Here is a 24,135-nt window from a genome sequence, read left to right on the forward strand (position 1 = left end):
CTTCCTCCTGAGGCCAGAGGCCCGGTAGGACTGACCAATCCCGGCAGTCTATTTTGGGAAAGCTGTGAGGCTTTTCAAGGTAGACAGTGTGGAGTTAATTATAATGACAAGGACACGGAGGGCCCCTCTGCCGCCAATCTGCCCCATCTGCCCTCACTCCCTAAGCACCAGACCACAACTGCAGCCAAAGAGGCTTTTAAGGATCTGTTGTACAGGGGGACTTGTCCAGTGCATCAACCACAAGGCTACTGTAGTTATCAGGACGCCGTCAACTCCCCTTCCTCATCCTTCCATTTCCTCCCCAACATCTGTGAAGAGTAAAGGTCCCCATAGAACTTAAATGAGGACTATCAGTCTGTCACAAAAAAAACAGAGTAAACACAACGCTTAGGCCAAGCTAAGACAAGTTAGGGTCTGAAGGAGCAATAAGCCAGTTACACACAGGTGCCGGTCCATTGATGGAAACATACAAATCCTTTCGGAACGAACAGCAGGGAAACCTCCTCATTGGAAATGCCCAGCATAACAGTGGCACTGAAGTGGGCAAAACCAATCACCGCCTCCTCTGCTTCTGTCAGTCAATCTATTGATTATCACTAAAGCCAGGACAAAAGCCAGGACAAACATTTAGTCGACCGAGTGAGCGTGATTTAGAAAAAACTATTAATTCAAAAGCTTTTCCTGTCCTTCTTGGAACTGCTTGAGAGGGACTTCCAAAGAAAAACCCTAGAGACCTAAATCAGCACTTCTGTCAGTTGATTACGCCTTTATAAGGAAGCCAGGTCCTCTAAAAACAGGAGTTGTATGCTACCAGACGCTACATGTATACTGAAAGGCACTATGATCAAGCGTGTTTGAGTCCACATGAGCACACTCAAGGTCAAACTGGGATTACTTTTTTCAACTCTTTGCCCTTGATAACTTGCAACTCACTGCCTTCTAGGAATGCTGTGAAGTCTTTCCTAGAAGGCCAAGCCAGACCAAAAAATTTATATTTTAACAGAATCCATTAAAAAGCTGAGAAAAACATAGTGCCAGAATTTAATTTACTTGTGAAGACAAGCTGAAAAAACATGCAAAGGCCTTCCGGATGCTGCAATCTCAAAAGCATTCTACATTTTAGTCATTTAGTAGGCGCTCTTATCCTGAGTGACTTACAGTGAGTGTGAAATTCTGTTTTCTACATAGAGAACACTGTTATACATGGGCGCAACATACATAGAACAGGGTGCCATTTGACGTGGAGCCCTAGACAGCCCATGTCATAACACCGTCTGATGACATAGCCACGGTGCCAAGTCAAGACAAGGGAGCGACAATAACACCCACAAAAAACAAGGCTATGGAAACCAACGGCCCAGACAGAAGCACAAACTTTACTACAGCTCATCGAATTGCTCACCAAACAGACAGGAATCAATGGACTGCACAGGAAGGCATGGGGAATAACACGTTCCGCGGGACTTACTGAGGACTTACTGAGGATGTAGAGGGAGAGGGCGATGCCGGCCAGGCAGAAGCCCTCGAAGAAGCGCAGGGTGCTGAACATGGGAACGTTGACCGAGAAGGCCACAGTCAGACCGAACACCAGCATGAACAGGACAGAGATGATCATGACAGGGTGGCGACCAAACCTGAGGATGGAAGGAGGAACACGGAGGGAAAGAAGGAGTGAGTGATTATTGGCCTGTTGACAATCTTTTTTTTATTACTTTAATGTCATAGAAATGCTGTTGTTTTGTCAACCCTAATGGCTCCTGGGCTCTGTATGTGGCAGCCACTCACACGTAAAACTGACAACTAGGAGACTTGAATATTTGACCTTTAAATGAAAGACAGATGTTTAAAGTACACTTTGGCAATATGTACCTTGCTACGTCATGTCAAGAAAGCAATTTTAATTGAGAAGAGAGGGAGGGAGAAAGAAGGAGAGAGAGAGAGAGGGAGAAAGAGAGAGAGAAAGGTTGAAGCACAATACTGTAGGAGGACCTTCTTTTATTATAATACAAGTCCTTGAGGTCTACCCCTTAGGGTATTTAATTGTTTAAAAGGGATCTTTCATTTAATATATGTTACTTTCAAATGAAATGTAGCACTGTAAAAATCACCCAGATGGTTCCTTGAGCTTTTTTTGTAGGCTTAGTGAGCAATACTGAAGGTATTGGGTGTACTCACCAGAAATCCCACAGCAATTTGCCTCAAAACATCCCTTCAATAAACTTAACATCCACAACAACTAAGATGGCTCATGCAAGACTAAGCCAGCCAAATAATGGGACAGAACTTTAAAAAAAATAGACATGATGCTATAACACCAAATATTGGGGAAATGATGCCTAACATACAATCTTAAATTTCCCTTTAAGTGCATTAGCAACACATGCATTAAAACCTCTTGAATGGAATGTCAATGAACATGTAAAAAAGCTATATGATGGCCTTATTGAACTCACCAGTCTGCCAGGACTCCAAAGACCAGGTATCCGAAGATGGAACCAACAAGCAGAGAGAACTTTGCTATGTGGACCTTCCATGCCGAGTCACAAACCAGACTCCACTGGAGAGGAAGACCAAGAACAGGAAGGAGGTTAGGCAACTGTCCATCCAATGTACACAAATCTCCTGATGGGTTTGTGGGTTCTGCTTCATCCAGACCCCACTGAAGGACTCAAAGACCAACACAGTCACACATGCAGCCATGACATAGCTGAAATGTAGGGAAAAACAACATGCAAAATCAGATTCAGACCAAAACATGTATGTACCGGAATTATCTCACAGTGAGCATCCTGGGTGTGTTATTAAATACATTCCACAACTTAATGAAGCATGTTACTAGTCCAATTACACTGAGCCGTTAACTCCGTGTATAGGAATTTGAAAAGGGAGCAAAGCCAGTGATCTCAATCCACTTTCCCTAACCAACATGTCAGTTTGTTAACACCGCCTTAAACATAACGAGAGACTCAGAAAAGCCTCCATTAACAGCACCCAACCATGGAAATTAACTATAGCCTATAACGCAGATTTCCCACTTCCGATGTCCAGATGTGTAGATCTTAATATGCACCCCCTACCTAGGCCTGTGTGCGCTCCCTCCGGCTGCAGATGGCAGCCTCCTAAAACCAGTGGGATTCCCTGGATGAAAACCATGCTATGCCGCTAACTAAAACAAAAAAACGACTTACGTTGTACAAATCAATGGAACATTGACGATCAAAGATGAAAGTACGGTGCGTCTAACAAGGAGGTCCCATACTGGTTCACAGGTATAGTGAAAGTCTGACTACAGTGTTCCAAGTTAGACAGCCCGGGAAGGAATTTCATCCAAACATCTCCTCTGCCATTACGCAACACTATCAGTCATTCAAACAGCTGTGAGTGATCTAAAGCCGTTTACCCAAGAGTACCGAGGCAGAAAGCAGGTTGTTGGGGTTACTGGGTTCCTGGTCTTCTGGGCCGGAGCCCCCTCGGTGCTCCCAGCTGTCTGAGGGACATTTGAGTCACAGAGAGCTGTGTTAGGGTGGGGCGTGACAGGTGTGACACATGCAGGGGGGTCTGTGTGCTATGCCACTACAGCTCTGGTCAGCCGCCAACTCCCAAGACACCAGGCTCCAGAAAGTAGCAAGCAGCACATCCATTCCTTTGCAATGCTTTTCGACCTCCGGCGAGCAGAAACGCACTCGCTTGGGATCGCCAGATAGTGCACGCGCTTATCCAGAGCGTGCAGATATTAGACAGGGACTGGGCCCGAGCGCAATGCAGTGGTCTACGTCTTCGCCTTACAGTGCAGCCGTGTCACTGCGGACTGGAGTTTGAATCCTGGCCTCAGCAACAGTGCACAGAGTACTGACAGATTGTCGCTTATCTGTCTTGTCCTTTGACACACCAAAGTCCAAATGTGTCCAACTGGGTTTTTAACCTGGTATAACCTCTGGCATAGTGACCTGTTGTGTACCCAGTTTCTTTACTCTGTGTATTTAAGCGACAAGGCCAGGGTAGGTAGGTATATGGCAGATACACCACAGCCAAGGCCTGATCTTAGGCTTGACGCAACACAGGGCATTCAGGGACTAAACTACCCAGTTCAAAAAACATTCTAACCTCTGGCATAGCGACCTGTTGTGTTCTGTGGATTCTGGATCACCCATTGTCACCTCATAGTGATCACATGACACATGCACACCAGGGTGTTAAGATTTACAGTATCAGTGTGACCACAAAGGGAGGAAAATTCTTGAATGTTTCACAACACCACAGAAAAGGGTATTTAAAGGCAATAGAAGCAAACTTCAAACTAACATGTCGAAAGTGTGTGTGTTTGTGTGTGTCAGTCCACGGGACATAGAGAGAACTCATGACCTCGCATAACGGGGTATGAACCATACCATGCAGTAGGGGTGACTAAGTATGTCAGATGGTTGTGGTTCCAAGCAGATGACAACCACATATTTGAAAGGAACCTCACTCGTTAAATCAGCACAAGAGGTGACCTGCGCTAGAATACCGACCACGTCTCGGAGAAACACGTGTTTACACCCATGTTAACCACAAGAAAAGCCTAACTATCTTTCCCCTCGGTGCGCTCCCTCGCTAACTATTGTAATGGTCACAGCGAAGCGCTGAATTGAAAGCTCTGTGTTAGACAGGCAATGCTTTATTAATCCATTCATTTGACAGGCGGCGAGAGGACAAAAGGCCTATTGGTGCTCTAGGTCTGTGTGTGGCAGCGGGGGGTGGGGGTGGGGGGGGGGCTTCAGGGCATGAACACTGGCCCCGAGTGACAGCCTCAGCACAGAGATGGTACGGGGGGTGGGGGACAGGACCCTCCCAGCAAGCGCCCCGCTGCTGTGCTCGCTCTGTCGGTTATAGCCAGCGGTCACCCTAGCATCGGTGATTCTGATTCGTTTAACTCCAACGGTCACCCTGCATCAGTGATTCTGATTGGCCCTGACAAGATGGTATGCACTGCCTACAGCAGTGTGTACAGTACCTGTGGAACTACAGACAGGAAGGCTGGGTGAGAGGGGGAAGGAGAGAATGAGGAGAAAATGGAAAGAGTATAAAGAGGGAGGTGGGGGAGACACTGAATACTCGACAGAAAACGAGGCTTGAAGACCAAGAGAAGCAAAAAGGAGAAAGTTGAGAAATATGTAAAGGAAAGAGGGAGACAGAGATAGGGAAATCAAAGGAAATGACATGCTTCATATGAAGTGTGGGGAGAGGGGATAGAAAGGAAGTGTGGAGAGAAATTGCTGCATAGTTACTGCCTAGCAACAGACTATAATCTCAGTAATGGGTATTTTTTTCCATTTACAGTATACATAAGGAATGACTGTCCAAATCTCTTGCCATATGAGTAAGGGTTAGGTGTGTGGGTGTGTGTATGGGTGGATATTGAAGACATACGGTTATATTTCAGTGAACATCAGAACATTACCTGCCAGTATGGCATCTTCCACTGCACTGTTGTTCACAAAAGTGACGTCAAAATGAGCAGTGATGTACAAAACGAGCGATCATATATCGGATCATTTCTAACCAATAGTACAAATCCAATAACACTTGTTAAATGTTGCTTTGTGTTCAGGATCTGACCCAACCCGTTGGTTTCTTGGACCAATCATATTCAGACACCATCCACTTTGGTACTCAAATTGGTTAATTAGTTTAACACAACACCTGTCATTTTGAAGTTACAAAAATCACTTACACAATCGAACATTTTGACCGAATGTACATAATGTACCAATTGACAAGACAGCAAAATTCTATTCCGGATAAGTAGTTTTAAAAATGGTGATCCATTCAAAAAGAAACCCTTGTTTAAAAACAATCTAGCATTTTGAAACATTCATGGAAATAACAGCCATCTTAACTCCCTGAGGCACAAAGCAGTTTCCTTTACTCATATGAACAGACTGGTTTAGCCTTGAAGAACAGTGAAAGACTCTGTGACATGGCATGGACAACAGCCTGCCATCATGGCAAAATCTCTTAATGAAGGCCTGCTCTGTGCGAGCTTGTGTCAAAAACACACAGTGACAAATGTTCCTAGTTCCTCTCAGTCCACTTTGTGTCCAACTGCTCTGCAGATCAAAATGCTGTGTATTATCTGATGTCGGGCGGGACTGAATAAGGCAATACCCAAGATGGTATTATTGTATGATGGGTGTCCACACAGACATAGATAAAGAATCAGGGAAAGATATTGTCTGGTGTGGGTATGCTGTAAGGTAATAGCCTATTATTTTTCAGTAGATAGTATTTGAAACAATATGCTTTTGCTTGTAATGAGTCAGCACAAGGTAAACATTGACTGTACGACAGTCCGGCACCTCCTTCTCCATCTCCTTCTCTCACACACAATGTGCGCCAGTACATCCAGTCCAAAAAATGTAAACAGTGAACCATACCGTTACATGAGCTTGATCAATCTCACTGTGATACTTCAGAGGGAAGAAGAGAAAGGCGTCTGTGCCGAGTTACACATTCAGTTCAATGTTTACTGCTTCTCAGCTAAAAAGGCCACTTATCAGAATGCAACTCCCATTAGCGCGATTCTCTACCCAATGGAAACGCGCGCACACACACGCACGCACGCACGCACACGACGCCTGTACGAAACGTTATCTTTCAGGCCCACAGACAGGCCCCTTTCCTCACGGCTGACACATGTATGTGTGTATTACACAAGAAGTTACACCCTTCCAAACAGCTGTCTGTCCCCGGCTGTTCCAACTGCAAGCTGCTCTTGATAAGAACATCAGCTAAATGACTCAAATATACATTTAAAATGTCAGACCCTGATCATGGATATGAGTACAGGACAGATAGGCAGCTGGGGAAAGGGGCTAACACTCCAGTGGAGTAGAATACACATCTCCATACTCTCAAGACACCTTATAATAACAGAAGTTAAATAGAAGTAACAGAAGTGCCAGCTTGGAGTAGCATTTTCTTATTTCCTGCTTTCGTTAGACAGGATATAAAAACATAATCTATCTTGTACTTTAAAAATGCCTCCCTATTCACTAGACCTGGAAGCTGCCTTTGCTCCATACGTCGTTCCATCTACAGTAGATGAAGGACTGGTGATCTCAGGCTACATTTTAAGAACAGCAGATATTTCTAATATGCCTTTTTCAAAGAACTGCATTTCATTTAAAATGTTTTGTTAGAAGTTACAAAACAAACAATAACAAATGTAAAGTGGTGCCTACTTTAAAACATCAGAAAACAACACAGACAGAATGAAGACAGTCGACAACCACTAAATAAAAAAACAAAGGATCCCACTTCCACTTATCCCCCCTCTTCCCAATACTCACCAAACCCCCAAGACCCAACCCCAGCCATTCCCCAAACACCTACATTACCCCAGCTATTCCCCAAACACATATATTACCCCAGCTATTCCACAAACACCTACATTACCCCAGCTATTCCCCAAACACCTACAATACCCCAGCCATTCCCCAACTACCTGCATTACCCCAGCCATTCCCCAACCACCTACATTACCGCTGCCATCCCCCAAAACAACAAGCTGTCTGCCCCCAACATACAAACACTGTAAAGGAGTTATTAAATGTAAATAATTGGTCACCTAGAAGACGTTGAATTAATTCTAAATGTTGCCAGGGAATATGAAATGTTTAGTTTTGGTGTACAGTAGTGTATGCAAGATCCTAAAATTGTCTAAGACAGAGTCGAGTTGATTATGCAGGTATGAATGCATTTCAAGCTATCCTTCCAATCTTATTTCTGAGCCCAATTCTTCACTTTTGATTTCAAAATACTGTGTGGAGAGCAGATTCTCCCTTTTATGTATAGATGCCTGATGGTGTGGAGCCCCACCTCCTTCCAGCCATCAAAAGCTTTTTCTAGGTTAGGATGATCAACAGAGACACCCGGAACATGGACTGCGCTGTGTCCAATGGGACTATGAACAATGGGACTATGAACAATGGGACTATGAACAATGGGACTATGAACAATGGGATTATGTACAAATTGACTTCTTCAGATAAACAGGGGTGGCAATCTGGAAGTCAGTTGGATGGTCCACGCTAGTCAAGCCAAAACACTGTAGCACTGAAAATTGCAGACCAGTAGCAAAATACAAAAGGGGCATTTAACATATTCTGTGTTTCATTGTCACAGATAGGACTTGGGTATGAATATGGCAATATTCTGGAATATCAAAACACCTAACTTTACAATGACCATTCATGATCACGTAATCCCAATTTTCCGTGAAAGAACTGAGTGTCAGTATCGTCAAGAACGTGATGAGAGCAATACGGTTCCACTCTGAACGATATGTAGAATATGACCAGTGGGAATAGACAGGCAAAGAGGGAGACCCTATCTATGTCTCTCTGCAAAGATACAGGACGGTTAACCGTTTTATTTCAGCTCAGTCCAATTAAACGAGGCCCCCCGAGGAGCACCAGGTCTCAATTAGGATGGGCCACCCCATCCACACTAGTGATGGCTCCCCCATCAGCCCCCCACCCAATCCTCTTCTCAAAGCCTTCTCTGAATACTGCTATGAGGGGAGAGAGGTGCACAGAGGGGCACAGACACTACGCCACGGCTACTCAGAGATTTACCAACGATATCCATTTTGTCACCACCGTACCAGACAACAGCCAAAGCTCTTGTTGTATTATAGCTATGTTTCATTAGAACACAATATTATCATTCAAGAAGATGCTTTACTATTCTTTGATATGCCAAGGCCTACTCTACAAGACGCAAGTATAGAAAATAAAAAAAACGAGCCAAGAAACGGCTGTGTCCTCATGTAAGTCAAATCCTGGTTACCTCGTGTTGGACCAGATCTTGAGGGAGTGGGCTCACAACAATGCCCTTTAGTGCGCTGGGATGCGTCCATTGGCAAGAGAATACATTTCTTCATGGCACAACCTTACTGGGTTGTGAAATGCTTGCTTGAGAAAAAGCATACAAACTGCTTGGCAGAATTACCAACAACCCTGATCTGGGGTCACCAGGAACACCCAAACCAATAGCAGCTACATATTCAAGCTAAACACTGCTAATAATGCCGAAACATTATCTACAGCTGAACTTACACTCATTTAAAAATCAGCTTTAAAATGAGTGATAGTGTGATTGTATGAGTTGCCCTCGTCAGTGACTAAACTTGAATTTGAATTTCCAAGAGTGCGTTTTAGTGTGCACCATAAAGCCATTTCCTTGGCTGGCGTTGGAATGGGAAGATTCTGTAGGCAGGGCAGCTGAATTTTTATCGGCGGCTTGTTTAAACATGGGACAATATGTGCGATAAACAGATGTCCAAGAGCGTGTGGCGCGCAAGGTGGCTCACACTCCCATCACACAGGGCTGAGGCCATGGTCTGGTACAAACCCTTTATTTTTTCTGAAGTACATCAGTGTTGAGTTATAACCCAGTGGTGATGACTAGAACAGGATAACTAAAGACAACCTTTTTAAATGTTTGCTTAAGTCAGTTGTTAACACAAACACAACACTTGGACAAACCTGACAAAAAATTATCAAACTGCAGAGGCCCATAGACATATCATAAAGCATGTATAGCCTATTGAGTGGTACTTACAATGTAGTAAAGTGTGACCTTAAAGTTCAGTTGTTAACCTTTTTTGATAAAAGTAGAAATCATTAACCAAGTCAAGAGAGCTGCGACTTGCCTTTACAGAACTACAAATTAGAGAGGGATTATTAAGACACAGTATCCACAATGTGTTAGAAAAACTATTATTGTCTTCTTGCTGATTTGTGGATCTTTAGAGATTACAGAAATAGCCCATAATGACACGACAGGCATCCCGGCTCTGGATGCTCTCAAACTGCAAGCGGTCAATAAAAAAGAATGCCAAAGCATTTCTCAATAATTTCCTCTCAGAAAAACAGCTGATTGTGAAAGTTGGCCTGATAAGATCTATTTTCAAAGTGCAAAAGGGGAAATCACAGTACGCATTTTTTTCTATGCTCCAAAAGTTCAGAATACGATATTTAAACATAGATTCTCAGCAATTGTTTAGGAACAATGACAACCCATTCTATACCAAAATATTGGTGCAATTGGCTTGACATGTGTTTCTGGTTAGTCAGGTATGTTCCTGCATTTGCAGAGGGATTATACATGAAAATGTCTAGTACTGATTCTGACAAACATTTGGAACATATTAAAAATAAAGTCCAGGCAGGGCATCACCAGAGGCAATACACAACGTCTGGCAGGGTCAACGTGTTGAAGACTTCGGGCATTTTGCATGCAAAGGATGTGACAAAATTCTACGCAAACATGTTTAATTTGGAAATTATATTATTCAGTCCTAATCATTTTGAAAATAAGAAGATAGGAAATGTTTAATTTCAAATAAAACTTTTTTTGGATTGCTGACCCAAAAGAAGAAAATGCTTACCAATAACTACAGAGGGTATCTATGACTAGTTGGCCTGTGTGGATCGATAAACACCTGAGGCAAAGGAACTGAACAATAATGTATAGGAGCACAAGGTATGAGACAAACAGGCTCCAAGACAGCTTCCATCTTCAGGCAACTGTGAATAGTTAATCAATGGTCGACTGGACTATCAGCACTGACTACCTGCTACTTATTGACTCCTATTTCTGCCTAGTCACTTTGCCCTGGTCAATAGAGATCTACATAGAAGACCAGGTCCACCCTCATGTATACAGTATTGGTAGTTCTTGTATATAGCTTAACTGTCCTGGGTGGTACAGGTGACAGAGCTTAGTGCTTGTATGTTTGGAGTTGTGGGTTTGATTTTAATTGGGGGACTGGTAAAGGGGAAATAGAGTAAATGACACAGACGCCAGTCCAGCGTTGGCGTGGTGAGTTTGGCTAAGAGCAGGAGACATTCGAAAAAGTGCCAAGTGCTTATTCTCAGGTGGCGCAAGGCACACCAAGGAAAGCAATGATGTGTGTGTCAGTACAGCCCCTTCGCTCTAAGTCAAACATCAAGCCAAAGCACTGGACTGGCCCATTATGACCACCGACACATTCCGTCATGATCATGGTCAGAGAGCTAGGGACATTCCTTTACGACAGCTTGCACCTAGACCTCTGCTCCGATGAGTCATGCCATTCCTGGTTTAGGAATACTGGTGGCATGTCGAGATTAAAATCACTTGCGGATGCCGATGCGCTATAGGCTAAAGAACAGCATCTCCAGCCCACATAGGCTACTCTTATCATCTATGATTATTCATAGGCCCATAAATACATTATTAAAGCACTCAGTGGAGCAGGTCATATTATCCCGGGAAAGCCCATTGTGGAAAAATCCATTCCAGGGCTGCATGCACCAGTAAGCTTTCGGATGCTGGGAATGCAATAAATGTATGTAACAGCCACCTGCTTAAGGTGAAGGTGCTGCCCTCTGACATTGTTTTTTACAAAACTCACCTGAGATTTTATGAAGAGGGAGTATAGTGGGGAGGGGAGGGATGGGGTATATATTTGGATATGTTCAAATTATTTTACCTTGGAGGTTTGCCTCCTTGGTATTTTGTTGATGTGAACAAGTATTTCTTGACCGAATTAATGGTAAATAAAACATTTGAAACCAAAACCCTTTACTTATGGCTGTGTAAACCGATGATACTACAATGCATTTGATTCGATGCACCTCATTTGAGTAAAAAGGGAGTGATACATATTATGACATAATATAAACTAATGAAATGCATCTTAATTGCTGTCTCGCTGCGAAACTTACCTTGGTAACCACATTCTGCATGAGTCCCGTATGAAGCTCAAACGTCCACTCCTTGCACATGCAATGTTGCAGATGCCTGGCTGTTTCGTTGTGTGTGCCATTGGTATAAACGTACGCCGCTGTTCGCGGAAAACTATTATTGGGACCATGAAATAATGAAGAAGGACTTTTAGTCAAATTAGTCATATTTGCCGCTGGCGGAACACATGTGTTGTTCGGTTGGGCAAGAAGGAATTCATCAGAGTACTGGCTGAATCCAATAAATAATGCTGGAATCCATGTCAGGACGATGAGCTGTCTCTGGTATTTCCCAAATCCCCCTAGAAAAGGCAAGACAGAATGGTCGATGCGTGTGAGCAATCCCGGCGATTCGGTTTCTGGTGAAACGAAGCCATTCTCCGGTTGATGGTCCTCCGTCTCGAGCTGCACCACGGCCATCGCGGTTTCGCTCATGGATGCGTCTGTAGCGCAGCCGGGTTGGCAGTGCTACCCGTAGACTCCACAATGCGTCAATGCCCCCGCTCTGGTGTTGGAAGCCGTGCACAGGCTATCACTGAAATTGAAATAAGACGCACCTCTTTATGATCAGGAAGCTGCTCAGCGCTCACTCCCTGTGTTTCTGTTTAGGTGGACTCACTATTGCCTCTAAACGAAATTCCCTTATTTGTCTGACCGCGTTTAGGTTTAAATTCAGGAGGGCAAATTTCCTACTATAAAATGCAAACGTGTGAGAGCATTACGAGAGGGAAGTCTTTCATAAAGCTACCATTCCCGTCTACTGAATTGATCAAATTAGCGTAGAATTTGCACAACCTATCTGTGAGCTGTACCGGAAGAAGTATAAACCGAGGTTGTGGGGTGGCGCTACAGGTAACACACCTGTCCAAATAGCGAACAAGCCTACACTCTGAGTTATTGTAAACAAATCCTGTTAACCCCAAACACGTCATACGAATTAATTTGTTCAGTATTTTTCACAGTAGTGGAATGCTACGGATTGTGCCTATTTGCAGAATATGAAGAAAGTTAAAACAAACCGGCGATTAAGGCGAAACTTTGAACCACCCTCCGCCCTTGTCGTGATCGCAATGACTGGCGTATGCATACCCTGACAGAGTGCCTAAAGAGGCTTTGGCTCTAAAAAGTGACAAAGGCTTTCATTGTAATGTTTGTCGGAGGCGTTTAGTTGGTTGTTATAGGCCTGTCCTTATAGTTCTGTGACAATAGGACTGTCACTGTGGAGGGAGAAGATAGTATGAAATCGAGTAAATCAAGTTGAAGAAAAAAAGTAGGGTTGTGAGCTGTTTTTCTAACACACATTCATACACACGTTTCTTTCTATTCTGGGGATCTGAAATTAACCCCAATTCTGACATTGTGGCAAATTGTTTGTTTTTTCTAAACCTAAACCCTGAGACGGATATCGTATTTTCCCTAATCAGGACCGACATACAGTTGTCTTTATATCCTTGTGGGGGACAGAAAAATGATCCCCTATTTTCCTTATCCCATGTATGCCTAAATTTAGCCTAACCTTTAACGCCTAATCCTAAACCTAACCCTTAATGTCTAAACCTCAAACTAACCCCAATTCTAACAATTACGCCAGTTCTATGTTTTCCCCAAATCTAACCCCAAATTGTCAGGTTTTAATGTGTATAATACACACACATACATATTGAGCAAGTATTTTTTTTAATTAGGTTTACACATACTGTACATATAAAGATATGTTAAAATGACAGTTAAGAGATTAATTGCTATATTTTGTAAAATAATAGTGTATTCTTACCCAGCTACAGTGTCTGTTGTGGTCACATAAAAGACTGGAACCTATGAGTAAATTAGGCAAAGTATTCAAAATCAACACAACATAATCAATATGAAGTGTATTGAACCCTTGTATTTTCTTTGTATTTAGTGACAGTGTCACTCTCTGCTGGTTACATTGAGCCACTACATAATTGCAATTTTTTTGTTTACTCGTGTGATTGAATCTTTGGCCTTGAATGTTTTTTAATTTATTTGTAATTTTATTTATACAGGGAAAACCAGCTAAGACCGAGGTCTCGTTTACAGTGGCGACCTGTATTACAACAAACAAATAAAGACATGAATAAGAAAATAAATAGTCAGTTAGATGTTTTGTAATTGTAGTTTATGGAACTGTCCCCAAAATGTAATGCTTTCCTATGTTTAATTTACTAGCATTTCATTTTGAATGCATTTTTTTGCATTGAATATAGTTAATTGAAAGAATTAAACTTATTTGTATACCCAGTTATTTGTTTTAGTATTTCAGTAAGCTACAAAAGATAGACAATTTGGTAGCAGTCAACCCAAACCAAAGATGCCACTATATCCGGCTACAGACAGTCGATGGAATGGTCTGCAGCAGTTCCAAACTGTTACCATTGTGTTAACTGGCACAATGCTGACACCCACTGGTAACACAGGTCAACCTAGGTGTGTTTCTACACATGCAGCACTTCCGAAACATACACCTAAGAATGTAACTGTAACTTAGTAGCAGACTGTTCTAGGGGATATTATTGCTCTCCCCATATGTAGAAGTATACATTTTTAAATACACAAATGTGCTTTTGGAAAGTATTTGGACCCCTGAACTTTCTTCGCATTTTGCTTTGTTACCGCTGAATGTTTTAGTGATTATATTTAATCAAGCCTGGACTTGAAGCCTATCGATGCTCCCGATCCAATCTGACAGAGCTTGAGAGGATTCGCTAGGAAGAATGGAAAAACTGCCCCAATCCATGTTTGCAAAGCTGGTAGAGGAATACCCAGAAAGACTGGTGGTAGTGATCAGGGTTTAGGTCTGCAGACATGCTTGGCCAGTATATCACCTTTACCCTCAGCTTTTTTAGCAAGGCAGTGGTCGTCTTGGAGGTGTGTTTGGGGTCGTTATCATGTTGGAATACAGCCCTGCGGCAAAATTCCGAAGGGAGGGGATCATGCTCTGCTTCAGTATGTCACAGTACATGTTGGCATTCATGGTTCCCTCAATTAACTGTAGCTTCCCAGTGCCGGCAGCACTCATGCACCCCCAGATCATGACACTCCCACCACCATGCTTGACTGTAGGCAAGACACACTTGTCTTTGTACTCCTCACCTTGTTACCACCACACACGCTTGACACCATCTGAACCAAATACGTTTATCTTGGTCTCATCAGACCACAGGACATGGTTCCAGTAATCCGTGTCCTTAGTCTGCTTGTCTTCAGCAAGCTGTTTGCGGGCTTTCTTGTGCATCATCTTTAGAAGAGGCTTCCTTCTGGGACGACAGCCATGCAGACCAATTTGATGCAGTGTGCGGCGTATGGTCTGAGCACTGACAGGCCCCCACCCCTTCAATGGTTGCAGCACTCATACGTCTATTTCCCAAAGACAACCTCTGGATATGACGCTGAGCACATGCAATCAACTTCTTTGGTCGACCGTGGCGAGGCCTGTTCTGAGTGGAACCTGTCCTGTTAAACCGCTGTATGGTCTTGGTCACCGTGCTGCAGCTCAGTTTCAGGGTCTTGGCAATCTTCTTATAGCCTAGGCCATCTTTATGTAGAGCACCAATTCTTTTTTCAGATCCTCAGAGAGTTCTTTGCCTTGAGGTACCATTTTGAACTTCCAGTGACCAGTATGGGGGAGTGTGAGAGTGATAACACCAAATGTAACACACCTCCTCCCCATTCACACCTGAGACCTTGTAACACTAATGAGTCACATGTCAACGGGGAGGGAAAATGGCTAATTGGGCACAATTTGGACATTTTCACTTAGGGGTGTACTCACTTCTGTTGCCAGCAGTTTAAACATTAATGGCTGTGTGTTGAGTTATTTTGAGGGGACAGCAAATTTTCACTGTTATACAAGCTGTACACTCACTACTTTACATTCTAGCAAAGTGTCATTTCTTCAGAGTTGTCACATGAAAAGGTAATGTGAAAAAGATAAAATGTGAGGGGTGTACTCACTTTTGTGAGATACTGTATATAATGCATATTTTGATATGTTACACTTTAGGGATACACTTCATTTGGATAGTCAAAATGTCCTTTGTTGGATGCTATAGATATTCCATAGAATCAACAAACCTTTAAAAACAAAGTGAATGCTTGCTGAGGTTAGGGTTAGGTTGGCAATACATTTAAAAATGTAAGGGTTAGGAAAAGGCTTAAGGTTAGGGATTAAATGAAGTTTAAGGTCAGGGTTAGGTTTACTATACGTGTTAGGATAAGGGTTAGGAAAAGGCTTAAGGTTAGGGATAGAATGAGGTTAATGGTCAGGGTTAGTACATAGTTTACTGAAATGTTATTGATTGTCTGTACACCGCCTATAAAGCATTTACAGATTGACTATCCAAATAAAGTTTTACTGTATAGGTCAACTTTTATCTTTGTCCAATTAGGAAACAGACATTTTCATTTTTTAATAGCCTACAGGACATCTTGTTGTAAATATTATGCCATATAGTATTTACAACAAAATGTCCTGTATTAAAAAATGAAAATGTCTGTTTCCTAATTGGACAAAGATAAAAGTATTACCAGTGAAACTCTTTATGTGTTAAATATGAGGTTTCATTTGCAAACATTCAACTTCAAAAGGTCCCGGGCATTTACTCAGGCAAATGGGTGACTGCCAAAGAAACATGAGCTGCACACCCACTCCACAACTCTGCCTCAGTCACCCTGCTGTTTGTTGTCCTTCCAACCTGCTTATTTGTCACCATGGCAACCGTTTCAGGCGTGGCGGGGCCTTGTCCAGGGTGTGACTTGACCTGCGTGTGTTTGTGCCACTAGGCTGGTGATTAATGTTTGGTTGGAAGGCACTCTGTCTCACACAGACGTGTCATTTCTATCTTTGCTCTTTTGGAAATCTCTCTTTGTCTCGATATTTTTCTAACACAGACAAAAATACACGTTATTATTACACACAAGTATTTCTAAAACAGACACAAATACACATTATTATTACACAAAAATATACAAAAAGAGTATTAAAATCACCTGTGATTTTATTGTATGAGCATTTTATTGTATGAGCTTCATCACAATATTATTTAAGTATTGATTAATTGTGACTTGATTGATTGTGACTTAATTGAATTAGGCCACTAATTCAAAAGCAAAAGACAACTAAATCCATATAAAGTGTACTAAACCCACTGACATATATGTTCTATTTAGTAGCCACTCTCTGCTGGCTACAGTGTGTCCCTTCAGAATTGTCCATTTCAAGTTCACTTGCCCTTGGATGCATTTACGTGCATTGCAAAAAGGTGATTAAAATAAGTGAGTTGAAACACCATGTGATTGTTTTCCGTTTCTCAGGGTTAAAAACATCCTAGATGAAAATGGGTTCATGCTGGGGTTTTCTATCAGGAAATCACCTTTAATTCCCCCATGGCTGTCATTTCTGCAGAGTTCGGTCAGTGCTTGAATGTTGGAAGAAAACACCACCCTACTTAATTAGTGATGCCCCCTGTCAGAGATTTGCATACGTAGTGTCACTTTTTCAAATGTGTACAGACACCAGGCAGTGCAAAGTCCAACTGATAGGGGCTGATGGTGGGTTGGTCGCGCAACCACACAGGCATTCTAATTATTCAGGAAGTATGTTTCTGTGTGTCAACTCAGGTTTTCATGTAAGAGAAATGTACACACAATGAAGGAGCTCAGCTTCTCTTACCATCTCGCTCACACAGATTCAATTTACTTATTCAACATCACATATTATTACATGTGTAATTCAGATTTAAGTATTATAGCATTACATATATATGTTATAGTACACAGATATTATAGATATTATATTATAGTATTAAAGATAAATGTCCACCTAGAGCTAGTGTTCATCACAGAGTTGTTAGTCTGTTTTCTGTCTTTCCTAGATGATGATGTTACTGTCTTTCTGGTGGATTTAGGTGTGTCAACTGTCTTCTGAATGGCTCATAATCACAGTGATTCACATACAGTCAACACTGTTGTGGGACTGAGTAATCATCACACATGCAGACTTCCATAACACAGTTCAGACAAGGTGTGCCTCAAAATAACAGATGTTATTTTGTGTAGTAATTCATCCTACTTTTTGCCAATGTTTTAAATGTAGTAGTGTGTATTCCAGTGTGCACTGTTGTATTGTGGAAAACAAAGATTAGAGTCACGCTAATGATTTACTACTGAATGTGAACTGCAGGGACCTCAATTGAAAGTAAATCCAAATGTTCCTCTGGCTGTTTATAGCAGCGCATGTAGCCAAGAGGTAAAGGGAGGTTGACAAAGTGTTTGAGGATTACAGTTTAGACAGGGTAATCAATTAGAACCTCTTAGCAGTGATGACAATGATAAAGGTGGCTAAGGAAGGGAGCAGATGTGGAGGTCTAACCCACTGCAACACCTCTGTACTGTATGGCCAGGGCTGAGTGAGTCTTTCAGGGGACATGAAGTATTGATTCTTAACCCACTGCCATTTTTTTCATTTGTGCAATGGCACTCTCTGCTGGTTAACGTGTGTCACTACATCACTGCCATTTTCTATTTACACAATTTGGAGGTTTTTTCTACCTAGAATGTACTGTTTTTCTTTGCTTATTTTAGTAGCTCTTTATTTTATAGTATATACATTACGTTGAATGTAGACAGTAAATGGAAATAATTACACATAACCCAATCATACATTTTTTTATTTACTTACGTTTATACATTGGCCTACAATAAAACCATTTACTGGTGCTGTGAAAGGTTAATAAAATAATTACTTTTAGGGATTGAAATGTGTTGGAACATTTAGGGTTAAAATGATCCAAAGTACTTTGTTGCTAGAGCATAAACAGTTCGCGCTGGTCTCATAATTCTCCCACAATGGAAGCTGCCAGAAAATCACCTTAATTTTATGAGTCATCCTTTCATTTCTCTGTGTTACAAAGTAAAAGTAGTCGGCTGGGTTTGGCTGAGTTCAGTTTAGTGAAGTTTCCAATTAAGACGTAAAAGAACAGGTAAAGCCTGTCAATAACCAGTGATTCATTAAATAAAGAAGAAGAGTGAAAAAAATGTGCATTTACATTCACTGTTTAGTGATGCACCCCTTTTACCTTGTCATCAATTTCTAAAACTGGCGAACACAGACAAATTGTTTTATTTGGTTCTATTTACAATTCTATTTACAACACATGCATTCTTATTATTCAGAAGTTCTTGTTTTCCATGTGTCAACTCAGGTTTTCACATAGGAGCAGTGTACACATGTTGAATTAGTTCTACTCACACAGATACATTAGATTTGTATATTATAATGGTTTTGTTTGTTAGATTATTGGTGCGTGGTTCTGTTTTGGAGAAGAGAGAGATATGAACTCATGGTATAGTCAAGATCACCTACAACAAGATGTTTCATTCAGATAACAGTACCATAGCCATTACAGATATCAACCTGGAAGAAGTGTTCATCACCAAGTTAGTCTGTTTTCTGTCTTCCCCTAGATTATAACAGTAGTAAGTTCTGTGTGGTGGAATAAGGTGAGTCAACAGGTACAGTCTTCCTGCTGGCTCATACTGTAATAACAGGGATTCACATACAGTCAACACTATGTTTTGGGACTGAGTAATCATCAAATACATAACACATTCTAGTGTATAGTCCAGTGGAAATCAAATTCGCTAACGATTTACTATCAAATTGGAAATTCAGGGGCCTCAAATGCAATGGCCATGTCTGGGTGTGACGGACACAGATCGAGAGATAAATAAGAGAGAGACGGGCAGCTAAACTGGTTGTGCCAAACGAAAGTAACTCTGAATGTTCTTCAGGCTATTCAGAGCGACACATGTAGCCAGGAGGTTAATCCATGTTGTGTTTGACTGTTTTAACTTAACATTGTTGGTGCTGTACACTCTGCATCATCCTGTTTTACATTCAGCCTGTAGCAACCTTAGATGGGCCCCTACATCAGTAACCTTGCCCCCTGGTGAACTATGATTGCTGGACAATAATTCTTCAATCAATTATTGAGGGAAATTGAGTCACCCGTGACCAGTTCTCAATTTGTCTGGGCAGTGGAAGGGAAGGGAGTTTCACAAGAGGCGGCCAACATGTGAGGGGAGGTTGAAAAAGCTTTTTAGAGTTACAGGTTAGACAGGGTATTCAATTAGACACACCCTTTTCGCGGTGACAACAGTGATAAAGGGAGCTGAGGTGAAAGTCCACACTGCAACACTGTACTCCATGGCCAGGGCTGAGTGAGTCTTTCAAGGGATCCGTTCATACCATACCTACATGAGGCATGCCCCTCAACCCCTCTAAAACCAATCTTTCGGACAAAAGTCAGACATTGACAATGAACCATAAAATGACCGTAAATAAATTGTCATGTTTCTGCTATCTGTAATCTGATTATACCATCCCAAATCTATTACCGGGAGTTAGTCAGAGTGACATTGGGTGGCAGATGGCCTCACAAGGCCACTGGATCAATTCCAGTATGGTGAAAAATGTGTAATTGTGTAAGGATTTTAGCCCTTGAGCAAGGCTACCTGTAAATGTCTGTGGATAATAACGTCCACTATGTGACTAGGCTGTGAATGTAAACGACACAAGTCTAAACCAGCAGGCTGCAGTCTCAGTTAGGGGATGAGAGGTGGTGTTCTGGCCTGTGTTCAGAACAGGTGCCTGACATTATACAAATGATGTCTGAGCCACAGGCATGTTGCGTCTCGCTCTGGGGTGTGTTGGTGCTATGGAGCTTATGAAATGAGAGTTGAAGGTAAAAAGTAAACATGGTCACTCCACCTCTGAGAAAACAAAAAAATTTAACAGGGTGTGACCCTCTTGATTTTGATCGCCAAAGTTTTACAGACAAAGACTCCAATTAGACAAGATGGTGGCTTCAGTCCAGGGTTATGAGGGGGAAAAAAAACATTTAGATCAACAATATATACTCCACTGGACAAAACCAAATCCACGGTAAAATCTTGATAATGTAATGCCATAGGTGGACATGTTTGGAATACTGAATATTACACTAGTAGATGTCATGACTAAAAGGTCTGGTCTGGAATTTGGGGAACTCTATACAGCTCAGGAGGCCTATTAACAGAGCCTATAGAAAGGGACTGAGTAACATGCATCAGATTTCACGAAGTCTCCGATTTTCTATTTCTCTCCTGGTAGAAATATTCATTGTGATACAGAACTATGACCACATGCTATGATGCTAGGTATTGCACACCATGCAGTTAAACGGGTGGATATGTTGATGTTTCTACATGTGCAAATTATTAAACACATACACACAGGAGAGCGAATGAGTCCCCAGAGACCATGTTGAGTACATGAGGGATCAGGACTGGACTTGAACACCAGAGGGCAGAATGTGTCAATCAGGAACGGCCACACAGTCAGACACATTGTTAAAAAGAGACACATGACCCAGTTCTTTTATCGTCAGGCCAAAATAAACTTTATGTCTGGCCACTAAGTGTCTGTTGAAGATGACAGGGTTGATAACATGGAGAATGTGAGTCTCCTGTTATGAGTATTGTATTTCACTTTAGATTAGCTTCACTTCTTCCAGCATGGCAAAATCTATTCACTCGTGTAGATTTACTGTCTTTTACTACAACACACTCAGACTATGATATAACTATAATGATCGTACAGTGCCATACGAAAGTAAATGGACCCATGACCAATTCTCTCATAATACTGAATTACTTTATGGTACATTTCATTGACATTCCATTCTGTTTGACACTTTAACCCTCATCCTACTGCCTGGGGTACCCCCAGACCCTTGAGGGGTACGTTTTGTCATATCTCACATGTGCTTTATTCTATCAATCAAATTTTTCATGACTTTGTCAATCAATTTGATCCTAATGACTTCATATCATTGTTTCCAGTCAAAAGCACCCAATTCTGCCTATGAAGTTTTAATAAATATAACTATTTATTGAGTTCATGTTTCCCATAGGTCATAATTTAAAGTATCACAAACTATCGGGGGGGGGGGGGGGGGGGGGGCACTCTGTCAGTCATTTTGGAGGAGACAGACACAGATGCAGCAGACACAGATTTCCTACCATCAGGCAGGTGGGACAGGTCTCTTCGTTCCTGCACCAGCAGACTCAGGAACAGTTTCTTTCCATCTGTAAACCTGCTGAACTCTGTGACCCATCACTAACCATACCCCCCACTGCTTAATACAGCCTCTCAGGGACCTTGTTGCACTACTCTCATTGTACTACTGGACTCTGACATTCCTTTGCAAAGTCTGAACAGGAAGTTTTCAGTTATTACATGTACATGTCTACCTCAGGAACCGCATTGCTGCTATCCCTGCATTTCAGTTGCACATGCCACCTTGCACCTTCAGTTGGCCTTCATTGCACATTTAGAATAATAATTTGGAGTTGCATTTGCGTTCATTGCATATTTATACATCCCACTTATACATTGCATTTTGTTGCACTGCACTTGTATTGTCCACTGACAATAAAGTTCAATGTAATCTAATTTAAATTATTATTAAAATGACTCTGGTTGGTTTCACCATATAAATATTATAAATATAATGTTTACTTGAAATGACTGAAAACGAAATTATACCAGAATCAAAAGATGGTAAATAAGCTTTTAAGGACTAATGTATTGTATGTATTGTATTGAAGAAAAGTATATATTCTCGTTTTACACTATATGCAAATTAACTTTTTGTTTTAAAGTTTAGATGTTCTCTATATGTTTATGGGTAGTTTTGCTGCTTTTATTTTTTATATGCTTGTTCTGTAAAGCACTTTGGTCTGTATAGCGGCTGTTTAAATGTGCTATATAAAGAAATGAACTTGAACTTGAACTTACAAATTAACTGTAACTTTCCTAAAATAATTATAATCAGCTATCTTTTTACATAACTAATAATGTTTTAAGAAGAAATAAGTTACCATTTTGCTACGTTGTTTATTACAGTAGTTTATTCTTGTAACCCAGTTGGTAGTCATTGTATGTTAAATATGTTGGCAAGATGAGGGTTAAAACAATAAATCACAAAAAGCTATTACAATAAGGTGACATCGTTTTTTTGTTGAGAAATATTTTTTAAGAAAAACAGTGTGCTGTGGAAGCTCCTAGTTTACACAGATGAAAGAAATTGAGACAAGACCTAAAACAAGACCCCTGTGAACCATTAAATACGGAAAATCATATTGAAGTGTTTGGATATCCCAGTTAGCACAGTTAGATCAAACATCGGGAAGTGGAAGCTGCATCACACCACCCAGACACGGCCAAGAAAAAGCTGCCCCCCAAATCATACATGTAACACTCAAGCTATACTGTTGTATGGTAGCAGTATCATTTGTAGACAATGATCCAGAGCATAAGGCCAAAGCAATATTGAAGTGACTCAAGAACAAATGGGGGAATACTGTAAATTGCCCAGCCAAAATCCTGATCTATATCACATTGCAAATATGTGGCTCTATTTGAAAGTTGCGTCCCACAGATGTTGTCCAACCAACTTGAACAACCAGGAAAATCTGCAAAACATATTACAAAATCACCCCAGCTGGGTGCAAAACCAGTACACACAGCATTGTAAAGACAATTGTGTAAAGATATTTAATCTGGCAGTTAGTGTTTATTTGCTTTTAAACACTATATAACTTAATAATAAAACCATAATAATTAAAACAATTTGCTGTCCAAAAGGAAATTGATAACTTACAAGGCATCTAGCCATCTCACAAGATAACAGAAAAGTGTGGAAAGATAGAGGGGAGAGGTTTTGCTGAGTAAGCACTGGTCCAGACCACTGGACCTAACAAAACCAAAATTGTATTAACTTTTTATTGTATTGATGTTTATTTGTGCTTATTCAAATATGAGATATTTTTTATGAGAAAATACACACTAATTCCCTGATGAATGGCTTTGAACAATATTGTAATGTGGCCTAAGACTGTACCTGTTATTGCACTGTACCTGTTATTGCAGCAAAAGGTGGCACTATATTAAAGTGTGGGGTTAAAATATGTTTTACAATTTATTTTTTTAATAAATATTTCCCAACATGAAACCAATATCACTTTACACTAATTGATACAATTAAATATCAAACACCTTGGCTTTTTTGTATAACATTAGTAATCACCAATTTGATTGGGTCACAAGTTTGAATACTTTTTTAAATACTTTTTTAACTAAGGGCCAAAGGCCACTCAATTCTCCTTACTTTTTTCGCTCATTCACACACCCACACGTGCACAAAAGCACACAAGTGTACTCACACACACCCACGCACAAACACACACACACACACACACACACACACACACACACACACACACACACACACACACA

The 24,135-nt window shown here is 41.3% G+C and overlaps 1 protein-coding gene across 2 annotated transcripts in view; it reads right to left on the reverse strand.

Annotated features, from left to right (window-relative positions):
- The window catches only part of LOC105018716 (solute carrier family 22 member 23), a 38,308-nt gene extending 24,742 nt beyond the window's left edge, over window positions 1–13,566 (reverse strand). Inside the window, exons 1-4 of one of the 2 annotated variants that reach the window (XM_013139995.4) lie at window positions 13,549–13,566; window positions 11,757–12,309; window positions 2,454–2,557; window positions 1,480–1,634 (exon numbers count right to left, since the gene is read on the reverse strand). In XM_013139995.4, the coding sequence (XP_012995449.3) occupies window positions 1,480–1,634; window positions 2,454–2,557; window positions 11,757–12,209 (712 nt within the window). In that variant the 5' untranslated portion in view covers window positions 12,210–12,309; window positions 13,549–13,566. Of the gene's footprint in view, window positions 1–1,479; window positions 1,635–2,453; window positions 2,558–11,756; window positions 12,310–12,793; window positions 12,809–13,548 lie in introns of those variants that run through there. The other variant, XM_034291457.1, reaches the window with a different exon arrangement.
- Between the last annotated feature and the right edge of the window lie 10,569 nt (window positions 13,567–24,135).

Source organism: Esox lucius, chromosome 3 (genome assembly GCF_011004845.1).
Source record: "Esox lucius isolate fEsoLuc1 chromosome 3, fEsoLuc1.pri, whole genome shotgun sequence".
Lineage (NCBI taxonomy): Eukaryota > Metazoa > Chordata > Actinopteri > Esociformes > Esocidae > Esox > Esox lucius.